This window comes from Penicillium pulvis (genome assembly GCF_028828015.1).
Source record: "Penicillium pulvis strain IBT 33274 chromosome Unknown contig_5_segment0_segment0, whole genome shotgun sequence".
Lineage (NCBI taxonomy): Eukaryota > Fungi > Ascomycota > Eurotiomycetes > Eurotiales > Aspergillaceae > Penicillium > Penicillium pulvis.
In genome coordinates, this window is record NW_026643078.1 from 645,905 (window position 1) to 661,694 (window position 15,790).

General features: G+C 50.4%; 5 protein-coding genes across 5 annotated transcripts; 1 reads left to right on the forward strand and 4 right to left on the reverse strand.

The window, feature by feature from the left end:
- Nucleotides 1-158: 158 nt before the first annotated feature.
- On the reverse strand, nt 159-1,834 carry N7503_006795 (putative metaphase-anaphase transition protein (Mlo2); the record flags this gene model as incomplete). The annotated part of the gene is made up of 4 exons (XM_057066342.1): nt 1,735-1,834; nt 1,624-1,678; nt 222-1,575; nt 159-166 (listed from the first exon to the last, which is right to left on the reverse strand). Exons 1-4 carry the CDS (start codon nt 1,818-1,820, stop codon nt 159-161), a joined length of 1,503 nt encoding a protein of 500 aa, XP_056920023.1. The 5' UTR covers nt 1,821-1,834.
- An 860-nt stretch (nt 1,835-2,694) lies between these two features.
- On the forward strand, nt 2,695-5,597 carry N7503_006796 (MCM DNA helicase complex subunit MCM2; the record flags this gene model as incomplete). The annotated part of the gene is made up of 5 exons (XM_057066343.1): nt 2,695-2,699; nt 2,759-2,871; nt 2,929-5,222; nt 5,273-5,442; nt 5,501-5,597. 5 exons carry the CDS (start codon nt 2,695-2,697, stop codon nt 5,595-5,597), a joined length of 2,679 nt encoding a protein of 892 aa, XP_056920024.1.
- Nucleotides 5,598-6,324: 727 nt separating this feature from the next.
- On the reverse strand, nt 6,325-8,128 carry N7503_006797 (Pal1 family protein; the record flags this gene model as incomplete). The annotated part of the gene is made up of 4 exons (XM_057066344.1): nt 6,325-7,109; nt 7,162-7,618; nt 7,673-7,920; nt 8,077-8,128. The coding sequence occupies 4 exons, from the start codon at nt 8,126-8,128 to the stop codon at nt 6,325-6,327; spliced, it is 1,542 nt and encodes a 513-aa protein (XP_056920025.1).
- Nucleotides 8,129-9,295: 1,167 nt separating this feature from the next.
- Nucleotides 9,296-10,231, reverse strand: N7503_006798 (alpha/beta fold hydrolase; the record flags this gene model as incomplete). The annotated part of the gene is made up of 1 exon (XM_057066345.1): nt 9,296-10,231. The coding sequence occupies one exon, from the start codon at nt 10,229-10,231 to the stop codon at nt 9,296-9,298; it is 936 nt and encodes a 311-aa protein (XP_056920026.1).
- Nucleotides 10,232-14,010: 3,779 nt separating this feature from the next.
- N7503_006799 (RHO alpha subunit C-terminal catalytic domain-containing protein) lies at nt 14,011-15,135 on the reverse strand (the record flags this gene model as incomplete). The annotated part of the gene is made up of 1 exon (XM_057066346.1): nt 14,011-15,135. One exon carries the CDS (start codon nt 15,133-15,135, stop codon nt 14,011-14,013), a length of 1,125 nt encoding a protein of 374 aa, XP_056920027.1.
- Nucleotides 15,136-15,790: the final 655 nt, after the last annotated feature.

A 15,790-nucleotide genomic window follows, 5' to 3' on the forward strand; every position in this document is an offset into this window, starting at 1 on the left:
TTGCCACTCCATGCTGGACCAAGCGTGATCACTAAGTCTACGCCTGCGTTGGCATCTAATCAGTGAGACTAAGCCTGAGCGCCCTCCCCACACGAGAATAAAAGACCTCAAGCAAAAGACCCCAACCATTCGAAACTAGGACAGAACACCGAATGGCATCAATAGCCTGAAGAAAAAGTCAGTAATGCATCAATCCAGAAGCATACCAATATAAAACTCACCATTCTGTTCACGTCGACCATCCCCCTCATCGCCACCCCCATTCTCAGCCCGACTAGCCGCATCCTTAATCCCCTCTTCATCACCCCTCAATCGTTCAAAATAGCTCTTAACATCCTCCGCACTGACAGCCGTTCCACTCTCAGCAAAAGGCCGCAAAAAGTCCTTAACCTTATCACGGAGCTGGTTGTAAATCATTGCGCCCTCGATAGCGTGTACGCGGTCAACGGTGCTGAGTGCTGCTTCGCCGCGTTCAAGAATACTGCCTGTACCTGTACTTGCGGCGCCGTTTCCATCTCCATCTTCTGAGAGGGGTGGCTCGTAGGTTTCTTCTTCTTCGCGGAGTTGAGGGTGCGGTGCTAGATTTGGGTAGCATTCTGCGCAGCGGCAGAGGTTTGAGTGGAAGTCTTCGCGGAGGAAGAGGGAGAAGGATTCTGTTGGTGGGGAGGTGGGGAGGAAGGTGTGTTTTGGGGTTGATGTTGCTTCGAGTTTCACTTTTGGTTCTTCTTTAGGCTCTGTTGGTTGTTCTTCGGCGATGGTGGCGAGAGTAGAGGTTTCGGTTGGCTCTTGTTTGGGAGACTCTTCTTTGGCTCGCTTGATCGTCGGCTCTTCAGTGGAGGGATCATCATCCTCTGCTTTGCGCTTCTTGGGGTTCTCCGATTGTTGCTCCGATTCCTTTGGTGCTGAGTTCTTCAGGCCGCCATCTTTATATACTGGTGGTAGGAAGCCCTTGGATCCGGCGTAGCGCTTGAGCCAAGGGTTTGAATCGATGCATTTGTAGCAAATGAATTGATCGAAATCATTTTCAGCGGGGAATCTTGGAGGCAGTGGAGTTTCATCCTCATCGTCGGCGGCATCACCACCAAAACCCTCCTTTTTCATCGTCTTGTACCAATCCCGTGGCAGGCCGATGAGGCATTCTGGGTGCCACCAGTCCTCACCACAGCCACCAGTTTCAACCGAACCAAGACCCAGGCATTGGAACATGGTACCCTTCTCCTGGTGGGGATCGTACTTTTCCGCGCAGCCACAGAACCGATTGCGAAAGTTGTGGTTGTACTTGTTATCCTTGGCCGCCTCCTGAGAGTGCACGCCCTTGTGGCCCGTCTTGGGGTCTTCACGCAGAGTGCACGGTGATGTGGCGGGCATGCGAGTGGTTCCACAATCGCAGACAAAGTTGCGCTTGTTGAAAAGCTCGACCAGAGTGTGTTCACCGTGGCAGGCGATGGAGCAGGAGTAACAGACCGCTGCCGCGGTGGAGACATCGTCGTTACCATCGGAGGCGGGATTGCAGGTCAAACAGGCAAAGAGGCTTTGTCTCAATGGACCGAGAGCGTAAGTGCATGAGTCGAAGGACTAAGTCTGGTCAGTAGTGGATCAACAAGAGGTTTCTGATGCGCTCACGTAAGGAAGAATCTCGCGCGCATCGGCCTCAAGCCGCATCTGATCATCGATGAATCTTTTGCATAAATAAGCATCTGCGTTGATATAGTTTGGTTTGGGGCTATGACATACTCTCGGGCTGTCTGAGAGGCGTGGGATCCAAAGCTCTCGCGCCGGCCACTTTCGGACTTAGGCTGAGCAGTCAAGGGTTGTTCCATGTTGAGTCTTGGGGTTTTGAACACTGCAGAGTCAATGTTTGCTTAAGTGAATGATTCCAGGTAGGTTTCCCGGATGGAAAGTGTCAAGATTGATGTTTGAAGCAACACGATCTCTTGCAAGTCGGGACAGCTTGCTCCAGAATTGGATGTGTTCACAGCAAACAAGCCTTGTAACCAGCGACACGCCCGAAATAAATCCCACTCGAATCAGATCAGGGAGATGCGCTTTATTCTGATGTCGGCTGCGACTTTGCGATGGAAACTCTCAGATTGTATGACGGTTTGGAGACTGTGGCGGTGATCAGGACTCGAAGATATCTTGCTGTATGGCCCAAAATGTTATGAGAGCTGTCGCGGTATTGTTTGTGCTCGATCTCAGGTCAAACAATGGTACTTTGATCCAGGATGGCGAGTGACGATGCTGAGCTGATGCGGCGAACGGAACGCGAAACGCGATGTTTGTTTAGTTTGCACTTAAGTATAAGTACGATCAAATTTCTTCGCAACTTGACTCATAGAAGAAAATAGACAATCAATGGTATGTATCTGTCAGATTGGGTTACTAAAGCATGATTGAAGTAATTGTTCCCGCTGTTTCTATAATGACCTCTCTATTCATTGGCATTGGATTTACTCGAATCACGTGTTATCCCAATCGGGTAAAATTGAAAACGCGTCGCGTAGCAACGCGTTAGATCCAAATCCGAACCAATCTTCAGCTTGCGCACTCTATCCTCCCTTTCCTCCCTTTCTATCAACCACGCTTCGGGGTGTTCAACAAATTACACTACCCCATACTACCCTTTTTTCGTGTGGATTTTTTCTTTCTATCCCGGTTCACTACAATAAAATTGCTCATTGAGCACCACACAACATGGAGTGAGCTTGCGCCCGGTTTTTTCATTTTTTGCAGAACCCACGAAGCTAATATGCCATAGTCCCCTCCAGCCCAGTGACTCGGCCGCAAACCGCGGTCCGCGTTCAAACACTCGCAAGCGCTCAAGAGAGCCAGATGACATGTCCTCTCCCGCTGCATTGCCCCCCTCCAGTCGTACGTGATCCCCCTGAAGAAAATTGCGGGGCTTTGGCCAACTGACAATCTGCGCAGCCGCCGCCCTCGGTTCATCTCCTCCCCCAATGCCATTCGACGAGGATGATGACGACGATGAGGAAGCTGAGATGATCCCCGATATTGATGATATGGATGAGCTGGCGGAAGATGAGGAGGGCATTGACCTGTTCGGCGACGATTTCCAGCGTGATTATGAAGGTGGCCCGGACGAGTACGTCAATGAGGCATATATTGATGATGATGGAGAGCACCGGGAGCTCACCGCCGCTGAGCGCCGCCAGCTGGATTCTCGGTTGGACCAAAGAGATATGGCTCGCCGCCGCATGCCGGCTGCGTTCCTGCAGGATGACGACGACCAGGAACTGGATCTTGCGCGCCAACCACGACGTCGCCGACACCACTACGACGAGGACCATGAGGACATTGATATGGGAGAAGATGGCATGCAAGAGCTGACATTAGAGGAGTTGGCTGATGTGAAGGCCGCTAATATCACTGATTGGGTCACCCAGCCTCAAGTCCTTCGCTCTATTTACCGCGAGTTCAAGGCTTTCCTGACAGAGTTCATTGATGCCAGTGGTCAGTCAGTTTACGGTAACCGCATCAAAACTCTGGGTGAAGTCAACTCGGCTTCCCTGGAGGTGTCCTACGCCCATCTGAGTAGCAGCAAAGCGGCACTGTCATACTTCCTTGCCAACGAGCCTACTGAAATTCTCAAGGTCTTTGACCAGGCTGCGCTTGATGTCACCCTCTTCTACTACCCCCAGTACCACGATATTCACAACGAGATTCACGTGCGCATCACCGATATCCCCGTTATCTATACTCTCCGCCAGCTGCGTCAGTCTCATCTCAACTGTCTTGTCCGTGTTGGTGGTGTGGTCACTCGCCGTACCGGTGTCTTCCCACAATTGAAATTTGTCATGTTCCTCTGCCAGAAATGTGGTATCACTCTGGGTCCTTTCCAGCAAGAGTCTAGCTCGGAAGTGAAGATTTCCTTCTGTCAGAACTGCCAGTCCCGTGGTCCCTTCACGGTCAACAACGAGAAGACTGTCTACCGCAACTACCAGAAGTTGACTCTGCAGGAGTCTCCTGGTACCGTTCCTGCTGGTCGTCTGCCTCGTCAGCGCGAGGTCATCTTGTTGGCTGATTTGATTGATACCGCCAAGCCCGGTGATGAGATCGAGGTCACTGGTATCTACCGTAACAGCTACGATGCTCAGTTGAACAACAAGAACGGTTTCCCCGTTTTCTCTACCGTTATTGAAGCTAACCAGGTGGTCAAGTCTCATGATCAGCTGGCCGGTTTCCGTTTGACGGAGGATGATGAGCGTGAGATTCGCGCTCTGTCCCGCGAGCCTGACATCGTCGACAGAATTGTTCGGTCCATGGCGCCCAGTATCTACGGTCACCAAGATGTCAAGACTGCCGTGGCTCTTTCTCTCTTTGGTGGTGTCAGCAAGCAGGCCCAGGGTAAGATGTCCATCCGTGGTGACATCAACGTTCTGCTGCTTGGTGACCCCGGTACCGCCAAGTCCCAAGTGCTCAAGTATGTGGAGAAAACAGCGCACCGAGCTGTCTTCGCCACCGGTCAAGGTGCCAGTGCTGTCGGTTTGACGGCCAGCGTTCGCCGCGATCCGCTCACCAGCGAGTGGACCTTGGAAGGTGGTGCGCTTGTGCTCGCTGACCGTGGTACTTGTCTGATTGATGAGTTCGACAAGATGAACGACCAGGACCGCACATCTATCCACGAAGCCATGGAACAGCAGACCATTTCTATCTCCAAGGCCGGTATTGTGACCACTCTACAGGCTCGTTGTGCGGTCGTCGCCGCTGCCAACCCCCAGGGTGGCCGCTACAATGCTACCAAGCCTCTATCGGAGAATGTGGAGCTAACTGAGCCCATTCTGTCTCGTTTCGATATCTTGTGTGTGGTCCGCGATCTGGTCGAGCCCAGCGAGGACGAGCGCTTGGCCAACTTCGTGATCGAATCTCACCACCGCGCTAACCCCGCTCGACCCCTGCGTGACGACCAGAACAACCTGGTTGATACCGATGGCCACCTTATCAACGAGGAGGGTTACCGCGTCGATGAGCATGGCCGGATTCTCCCTCCCACACAAGAGGAGATTTCCCAGCGTGCAGCCGAGCAGAAGAAGCAGGAAGAAGAAAGAGAGGGCGAGATCCCACAAGAACTGCTACGCAAGTACATCCTCTACGCCCGTGAGCGATGCCACCCCAAACTGTACCAGATCGACCAGGACAAGGTCGCCCGTCTGTTCGCAGACATGCGTCGCGAGTCCCTGGCCACTGGTGCCTACCCGATTACAGTAAGCCCCCTTGACCCGAGCCTGATTTGTCCCTTATCTAACCCCGCCAGGTCCGTCACCTCGAAGCCATCATGCGTATTGCCGAGTCGTTCTGCAAGATGCGTCTGTCAGAGTACTGCTCTTCTCAGGACATCGACCGCGCCATCGCCGTTACCGTTGAATCCTTCGTTGGCAGCCAAAAGATCAGCTGCAAGAAGGCCTTGTCCCGTGCATTTGCCAAGTATGTTCACCATTCCGGTAATCTTCAACCTCGAATCGAATGCTAATGATGTCTCCAGATACACACTAGCCCGGCCCAAGCCGATGTCCAAGCGTCGTGCGGGTGTCGCTGTGCCTAACCCGCATTTGCCACGGAGTACGTCCGTCGCACAGTAAAGTATCCAATGGGAGGGTGTCTGCGGTTTCTTTCGAGTAAAATACCATCTTGTTTGCATGTGGTGTGAGGCGTTTTAATTGTCATTATTTAGTGTTTACTGCAGGACTTTACTAGGAGTCAGGCTATGATTTAATGAATTGAACAAATATTCACGATATCAAATATGCATTTATAGTAGGTCGAAATAAAGTAAATCAGCCTAAGCTTCACCTTCCGCTTCAGCTACACAAGATAGTGTGGGAGAACTTTTGTAATGTGACAGGAGACAAGGTTGGTCAGGCGCTTGACTAGTGTGGGGGTGCCCAAGCTATGTCATGGGGCTCGCCGCAGTTAAAGACTAATTGTTTCTTACCGATGCAAAAAGATGTTTAGGTAGGAATTGTAGATGGACTTAGCAAGAATGATAGATTCTACTATGGCAAAGCGGCTATTGATAGAAAGTACAAGCTCACATAGATATGCTGGGCACCAGGGCATGTTTCATGCTGCCTTGAAAGAAACACCTAAAAAAGCAGGAGCAAGTAAAGCATAACCAAATAAAAAGCAAAAGCAAATTCAGCCTACTCCCGTGAGATATCAACGCCATGTTGGGCGCCAGATGCTAGCGCTCAAGGGTATTACATAGAAAGTCATCAGTCCCCATGGCCCATGAGGATAAAAGCGAAGCCAGTAAAAGTGTGGGGAGCAGTAACAATTGATAACCCGTCCCAAAACCATTTCATTTTCTTAATCGCTGGTGCGGCGCTCCGGGCGCGGTTTGCGTAAACTCTTCATTCGGTTCAAGAATCCGCCGCCGCCCGCATTCAACTTCTGCTGGTCTTCATAGGCCCGATCACTGGTTGTCTTGCGTTCCAGTCCGGTTGGTTGCTTGGGGCTGCTCGATGAGCGAAGACGACCGTTACCCTCGAGACGTGCCTCTGCGATCCGTGAGCCCTTCTTGTCCCACTCCTCGTCGAGGTCATCTTGGAAGAACGGGTTCCGCTCGTTGGTTCGTGAAGATGCGGAGTGGCTCGAGCCTAGCTGTGGTGGAGATAGGGCGCCTTGCTCTGTGGGAGAACCGACACGGCCGGGGGACGCAAGACGGCCGGTACCGCTCTTCCCACGTAGGCGCTGTGCCAGACTCTTCTTCCGCTGTAGACCGCCGTTCTGGGCAAACTGCGCTTCATTTGCGCTTTCACGTCGTGCAATGGCCGAACGACTGGCCGGGGCGCCATCAAGGAAGGTGCTAGTTCCCAGGCCCATAGTCTGCGCACCGTGAACTGGTTCCAATGCGGTCTTAGCATCCATTTGAACAGTTTCGGGGTTGCGGTTGAGGCCGGAGTTGTAGTCGTTGAAGCCCTCCTCCGTTCTGCCGTGGAAGAGGTTTAGATCAATGTTAGGGTTGACCGGACCGGAGCCACCTAGAGCCATGTTTGTTGAGTTCTTGGGGAAAGCCTGCATGGGCGCCGTGCGCGCGCCCTTACGGTTGCGGTGGGGATTGCATGCATCAAAGGGACCATCGTGGTGGAACACTGTAGGTGAATTAGTATAGGACAAGATAAGCCACAAAAGATAAGTACGTACTTCCGGTACCATAGATGCTCGTCACGTCCAATTTGTCAATGATATCCAGTCGACGGTCCTTGCGAGATGAACGGGGCTTTCCATCGCGCTGACGCTCGCGCTCACGATGGCGGCGTTCACGTCGGCGTTTCTCATCGTCGTCATCAAACAGTTTCGAAGACCGCTCCATCACAGACGACTCCGAGTTCCGGCGGGGTCGACGGGAGCTGGAGCTCTTGCCAGCGCCCGAGCTAGAAGTCTTGGGGTCGGCAAAAATGTTGAATGGATCCTTTGAACGGGACGACTCTGTAGGTCGCCCGGATGGGGCTGGACGCTCCCGCGGAGGACGAGGGCGATTGGTTGATGGTTGCCGGGGAATGGCTTCGGGAACTGGGCGAGAGCTATTGGACTGGGCGGCAAAAGGTGAGGGAGCAGGCACCGCCGAGACTGTAGCGGTGGGCTTGATGGAGAGGTTCTCCTAAGGAGTATATTAGCTTGAGCGGTCTGGATTGCGGTCGGCGTCTGCACATACAAAAAGGTCACGGGTGTTGCTAGTCATATCGGGTCTTTCGGTCGGAGAGAACATATTGGCACCGGTCGACAAGCCAGGGGCGGATTGTGGTGACAGGGCGTCCGTGTCGTCTAAGAATGGGTTGGTCGATCGGGGACGTTCAGGACGAGCGTTGGTAGCTGAGCCAGGAACAGTCGAAGGCGAGAGAGCACGGTTGCGGAATGGGTTATTGGAGGCAAAATTGGCTGCTGTAGGTGAGACCTGGCTGCCTGGTTCTCAGAATTGCGTCACAAGTCAGTTTCACGATCCAGATATGCTGTGTCGCCGGGGGACCGAGTTGCTTTTAAGTGTTTCGAACAAAGGCCAGAATCACACGAAACAAGCAATCAAGGGGAGTCCACAAAGACTCTTTTGAGATTACGCACCTGGTGCCAGCGACACGCCGGGCGGATACCCGAGCGCTGGAGGGGCATTCATGGTGAGATGAAACGGAGGGAGTGGAGAGGTGATGGCGTGCGTCAATAGGGTGGTGAGGTGTCGCACGAGTACGCGGGTACGTAGTCGGGGGTGATGATAAGCGTGTGATGAAACAGACCAAGAGTATGAAGGACGAAGCAGATTTCAGGAAGGAAAGAGAAAGAGAAAAGGAAAAGACCGAGGAAAAGAGACGACGAAGCTCGGGGGGGCAAAGGGACACGGGACTCAGGAGTACGTAAATGAGCGATCGCCAATCCACTTTACGAGGAATTATTTTAAGGTGTACTGTATGGCGTACATAAATCTGTATTTTTGCACTTTAATTGTTCTACTTTAAACCGAAATTATAACCTTTTCTCCCCCAGTACTTCCGTCGAGTCGAGATCATAAAGTACCGTTGAGACTAACAAATCCAGGGGCAAAAGACGCTACGCGGACACTTTTCCCCTCGATCGACACTTCCCCACCCACACGTCGCAATTTGCCGCTTCACCAGATGGAATCACTGATTCTATCGACTTTTGCTATTGCCATCACTTATCAGAAATTCCTTTAGCCCCCCCCCCGGAATGACGTTCACATTCCTAATCCCCGGTTTATGTGGTTTATGTCATCTCAAAGCGGGAATGTGGATAAGTGTGGCTGGGAGTTAGTTCAGCAACACGCGAGGGTCTTTTTGCCTTTTTCCCCCTTTGCGTCCCTTGGTAACTGATCTGCGTCTCCTCTGCCCCTGATGTCAGGCACGCACGGTCCCTTCTTTATCAATACCGTCACCATTTTCCTAAAGACGCAATCGAGGGAGAAGAGACCTATCATGTAAAGAGGTCTTGGAGGATTACGAAGCATACGAAATGCTCTGATCCTACGCATGACGAAATCCGGAACAACACGGAGTACAATTCTATACCCCCGCGTTAGAGAGCTTAGTTTAGTTTTAAAATCATTAGAGAAAGTCAATCGGCATGACGTTTTTAGATAGGGCGAGACTTTCGTCAGCGGTTATAGTCTTATCCTTTAAATCCACCTTAAAGAACTACAATCGAGCGAGCTATACTGCGTTCAATCTAGCCTGCTAAAGAGACGATCATACGTTGTACTTTCTAGTCAGAGCCAGACATATACTCCTTATGGTTCATTATCCAGTTGGATAGTATATTTTAGATGATGTTAAGCCATCGATCCTGAAGTCCTCTGTAGCACCCACTGGATCTCTGCTGCTACTAGCTCTGGCTCCGTGAGCTGAATATTATGGCCACTCCGGGTCGTCGTAGAGAAGCGCGCCGTGCTCGACAGACGCAAGAGCTCCCGCTGGAAAGCCTCTTCGCTCTCCTCCCACCTTGCCAGATATTCCCTGAATTTGGCTCTCTGAGCTTCAGTACCTCCTCCTTGGGCCACACCGACCTGGTATAAGATTTCGTGATCACGTTTCGAGTTGCCCCGGAGTACACTGACCGGCTTCCCTTTTAACAAATCTCGACCAGGAAGTAACTGCTGCTTCTTTGCGAGTACACCCCGGCTAACCTGAAGATACGGGAGCTCCCGGACTGCTTGGTGAGCGTGCTTATCACTCGATTCCTCTGCCATAAGCTCCTTCCACTCTGACTCGGTCAACCGGTGATCCCGTGTCAACCCCACCACCTCCATATAGTCCAGTCCCTCTGTGACAGCCGCAATACTGGGGTCAGGCCACGACTCAAAGAGCATGCGTTCCTGCACTGGGTCAACCAAGACCAGACCACAGATATCTTCAATCGGTTGGGCAGCGATGAACTCGCGGGCGAGAATCCCGCCCCAGGAATGTCCCACTATGAGATAGGGGGGTTTAAGGTCCGCCGCTGCTAACAAACGAGATAGTTCGTCGACGATTGTTAGAGAGTCTGGTTCGTTGGGGGACTCTTCGCTGCGACCGTATCCGGAACGCTCGTAGAGTAGAATTGACGCCTTGTTCTCGATATACCGACAGACGGGGCTCCATTCTAGGGCGCTGCTCGTAATTCCGGTGAGTATAATAACCAGGGGGCTCCCAGGCTGCCTGGCAATGCCCCGCAGCGCATAGCTCAGCGAGTGGGTTCCGATATCAGCGGTGTGCTGAAAGTGTTCCATGGCAGCGAGACTTCGTGGCTTAGGAAAGAGGTATGCAAGATTTATATGATACGGTAGTTCACTAATTCATAAAAACGAATATCATGACACAGGAGATGTTTACATAGGATATTGTTTCTACAAAAAATACTAAGTAATTCCAGTACATGTGAGTCATGCCTGATCAGCTAGTCTACTAGTAGTTAGTTAAGTACTTGCGGTGGACTAAAACCCAAAGCGATCATCCTTGAATGAATTGAACATTGTGTAAAAACATTTGCTTTGAAGTGGACAACATCTGACGAGTTTCAAAATCCAAGGTCCGCTGGAAAGGCTGCAACAGCAGTACAACATGCGTCTTATCGCCCCCACACCCCTTGATATTATGCTATGTCGTCTGAGAGAAATGGCAAGCCCTAATTTCAGGCGGCGATCTCGCACGGTCCTTTCGAACACGACAGCGATCCGATCCACCTAGCCGAGGCCCCGAGACCGGTTTATCTCTGAGCAATGACGCTCATGTGACACATCTCGACCCAGAACTTCAATAGTTCATGAGCGCACTGGGCATGTGGAACGCGCCAAGTCCATGGACTAGTGAACTGAATGTGAACTAAAATGTTATGTTGATTTCTTTCGCGCCATTGTGTAACTGGTTCCATGAGTCAAGGATTGCTCGGTTCTTTTCCACGCTGCTACCCTTGATAAGAGGTCGGATTACGTCCGTCAAGGCAAGGGACGGTAATTGACATTTCTACTAGTCGAGTTGGCAATCTGAGCAGGTTAAATATGCATTAAAAACATGGAAATGGCACCGAGCCATGAAATTACTGCTGGAGTCCTGATCACCCTTCGGCGAGACACGGTGTCAGTTCCGTCCACCGGGGACATGCTGCTATCGGTTGCCCATAGAATGATGGGGTAGGATATATTGATTTGTGAGATAAGCCATGGAACCGACTAGAATTACGTTTGTGTTTGAGTGGACGACGAATTCTAGTCATTTGTAGCACAAGAGCTGGAATCTACCTATGACGGTTGCTTGATACAAACGCACTCAAAAAGTCATCTTATCTTCAAGTGGAAAGTTCCAGGCAAGCCTAACATAAAAGCTCATCATTTGCCTTCTTGATGTTTACCTCCTCCATATATCTCCAACTTACAACCCAGCTAATTATACTACCTTTCATAACCTTAAAATGCTATTCGGGGTTCTTTCTACTATACAATACCATTAAATTATGGCTACTTTATAGCTATCCTGCATAACTCGTTCAGATAATGAATATACCATGATGAGTCTGTTGCGAATTGTACGATTCTTCTTTCCAGAATTTCATCAATCTCCTGCTTGACGTGAAATTAACAATATTATCTTAACAGTTAGGCTAGCAAAACATCGCGAAGCGAGTGATCCATGTGAGCACACCGATGCTGCGAGCCCCGAGAGTGTATAAACAAAGCCGATAAGGAGACGGACAGCAAAAAGAGCAGAAATAGCCTCGATATTGTCGTCACGACATGTACAGAAAGACGTTATTGCTCGGGACTACTGAGCCCTTTATTGGGTCCCTACGCGAACACCATGGATCCACTGGAAATAGGGAGTCACAGCCATTCAATACAGCAATCATGCTTTACGGATCACCAGAATGAGGCACTTGAGCTCGTTGGACGACACGTGGCGTACGAGAGAAATGCCTTACGAGGCTACTAAAGTTCTGGATCAGGTGCCGTGGGAATTGCAAGTGGCCAGATAAAGCAGGGCTTGCTAGGTACGAGCCTCCGCTTGCTCCCTCCTACGATATGAACCTGACTAATCTGGTATGAGCAGGATGCCTAATCCCGGACCCAGGTTAAGTGCGCCACTGTGCTCCAACGTTTCTTTGCTGATTTCAACACGCTTTCTCCCTCCATTCTCCCCACGCCTTCCTACTATACCAGAATACATGAACACATATCTTTGAAGGACTGGCTGGGCCGAAGGCCACCGCAACGTTCTCACCAGAGCCCTAGGATGGTGTGTGTTCAATCCTTATAAAATTTCGAGGACCCTGGAGAATTTCATTGGTATGGCCTGCTTCCGAAGTCGGCGGTCTCCTTTGTCACTGCCTCTAGTGTTTCCGCTGCTTTAAGCAGCCCTTCTCAAGAAAATTCTCCAAGTTCCTCGGAATTCCATGGAATTGACCAGGCATCCTCTCTCTAGTGAGAACGATGTTGTTCCCGTTGAGTCTAATCAGTCTCTCGAAAAGATGCACACATGAATGGCAGCACAGTAGGATGTCTCGAACTCATTCAGAACTTCATTCCTGAACAGTCAACCAACGTCTCGGATCCACATCACTCTAATATCGCCTCAGCAAAGCAACTCAATTAGCGTGCAATTGCCAGTAATAATATTGCCGGAAAGCAGTGTCGCGTTGATATACATAATATATGTGCTTAGCTCAAAACTTGCTGAATCAAGATTCGGTTCTCACTGCAATAAAATAATACATGTGTACGACGGGCTCATATAGTATATGGTTCCCATTCTTAATCTTCCAACCACTAAGATCAAGATCTTTGTGATGCAGGAGGTCTTGAATCTCCTCGCCTGTCCGACAGCGTATAGTCGATACCAAACCGTCGAAAGCCGTAAGCAAAGGTAGCAAGGGAATGACATACGTAAAAAACAAGTGTTTAGGACTGTTTCTATACCGGGCAAGAGTATGCCAAAAGGGGTAGAGAAACATAACAGGAATATTCAACAACGAAGTGAAATTGCGCTGAGCCATTTCGCATATACTAGAGATCGTCAGCTTCAGCACGAGATTCTTTATCTTCAGGAAAACCCACATGAAAGAATCAGCCGACTCCATAGCCTTTCGTAGCGTCGTCGACGCAAGAGGGTCATCAAAATGATGAAAAGACAGATTAAAGATTCTGCATTCCTTCCTATCCCTTGGAGCGATTCTCTCGCAGCTCGTTGCATCTACCGGCTCAGCGATAAACGAGACATTCTCCTGTCGTTTGCTGATGGCAGTCCATTCTTCCACGCAGGGATAAAGATCCGTAAGGACAAACTGAGCGGGCCGCTTGCCTTCCGCTCGGAGTTTGGTATTCAGTATGGTTTCAATCTTGCCAGTTGGTCCGCCTGCTCCTGCACAGAGTTCAACAAAAGTGTAGGAGGATGCATCTGGTAGATTCTCTAGGATGAGATTGGCTGCCACGCCTGCTGGAGAGGTTTTGCTGAAGGGTGGGACGTGTAGATTCCAGACACTAGTTAGATATGATTGGATGTATGACCTCATCCACTCTGGACACCAGGACTGGTCCCCAATCTCAAATAGATGCCAACGTGGGAAGAGGATCATTGTGTCTTGGTGGATTTGGTTGAATGCCTGGGTTCTATCGGGGGTGATGGATCATGAACGGTCATATGGAATCGATGTCTGGCTGTGTTTGTTTTTGTTTGTGTTGGTGGATGATGAATGGCGGAGGTTGGATGTGGAGCCCCTGGCTGGATTGTTTATGCCTGAGGAGCAAGGCATCAAAGCAGGTACTACCACATTCAAAAAAGAGTTCTTGTGTTGGGTTGGGTACTAAATGAGAATTCATCGTGGATAGCACTTTACTTGGAAATATTTGAAAAACCGTGAAAAGCATATCATTCTAAATCCTTGTAGCTATAGAAGGCAGCACATAATGTACCACCAAGTCCTGAGATATCATAAATCGCAACGCTAAATAGAAAAAAGATTCGTTATTATATCGCCAATAGACGCTCTACCATTCCACCTGTCCGATAGCAACTAGCCCTAGACTGCAATTGCCTGAGCAAAGTTTCCGTGGAAAGAGTCCTGCATCTCGTTCTTCTCCACAGCCCAGCTGTCAAGAGCTGACTGAGGCGCAGCAGTCTCCTCTTGGACGGTAGCAGACTTTTGGTAGCGCTCAGCAGCAGGCCAGATCTCATGACCAGCTTCCCTCTCCTTCTTGTGGTGCTCCGTAACCACTTCGCGCACCGTCTTCTGAAAGTGAAGCGGACCAGCCTCCATCTCAGGGTGCAGCTCGCCGTTGACAAAGACACCAGCATTCAAGTTCTTCTGTGAGAGGATACAGAGGTACTTGTCTTCCGACATGATACGCTTGTACATATCACTGATAACTGTGAATGCTTCATCGGTAGCATCCTTATGACGGTAGACCTCGTACCGCATGACACACTTGGTAGGGCTGCTCGGAGTAAAGCGCTGCATGAAGAAGAAGTTGGGGCTGATGTTGAAAGAAGCGTTCGGCCAGAAATAAGTAGTAGCTATCCGGAAACCCTTTTCGATCTGATCTTCACGGGCAGCACCATAGTGCTGAATGTGTCCATCCTTCGTCTTGACATAGTATGAGTTCAGATCGGCGATAGTGGGGATATCCGGGTGGGCGACCAGACAGTGGTAGCACTCATTATAGTTATCTGCCAAAATCTTCCAGTTGAATTCACCCTCCATATCCCATGTGTGGTCAAACTTGTAATTCTCAAAATCGTAGTGGACGTATCGGGCTTGCTCATCCACACCGTCGAAGTCGTCTTTCCATGCTACCTCGGGAGTCTCGGATGCATCCATGTTCACCCAGATAAATCCATTTCGGTCGATGTGCAGGTGCACAGGGGCAAGATCGTCAGCGAGAACGGCACTGATGGTTCCCTGGTGGTCCTTGAGGATGATGAACTCGAAACCGGCGGCGTCGTATCGGACCGAGTCACCAGGGTTAGCGACACGGTGCTTGTGTGTAGTCAGGAGCCATTTGCGGGAGAAGATTGCTCGTCGTTCAAGCTCGTACATGTCCTGGGAGGTGTACCAGGAAGCAGGCAGGGCACGAACGGGAGTTTTCTCGTCCTTGGGCGCAACAGGCGTGTTGCTGGTGCCAAAGAAATTCCTCAAGAAGGACATTTTTGAATTTTGTATTCGAAGATGGGCTGCAAAGATGCTTTGAGACTGAGATCTGAACTCTTTGCTATTGTTACTATCTACCATTGAACCGGATGTCTGTCTCTTCTATATAGATAGCCATCACTACCAGGGTTCCACGGAACCCACGGAGTCAAACACCTTATCCGAGCTCTTTCACGGTGCTCCATTCTTTCACACCCGAGACCAAGTGTATGCTTAGGTGCTGTTCGCAGTCAGGTGGCCATTATCAACGGGCGATATAGCTCGGTACCGATCAGGTGATCGGTGGGAGGTTTCCCAACCGGGCCGAGTGGCTTGAACGTTATCGACAACTCCAGGATCTTCGTAAGACGGATGAAGCTTGTGGCAAGGGTACCAGCGAATAAAGTTCCTAGCTCTGAGCACCATTATCTTTCAAGTTTGATCTAGAGCCCCGTGGTCGATCCGTCACCGGTTCGGTCGTGCACCCGTTCCACACCGGGTCTTTTAACTTGCCTTAACTAGTAATGTTTGTCAGACTTCCCCAGATTTGTGGTCAAAGTACAGGATCAATTGTGGGGGATGAACTGGAGATGCCTCCGTCAGACTGAAGCAATGCTCAGATGATGACGAGGTGGGTCTGGCACGGCTGGGCCAAATAGTAGTCAGTGGAGCC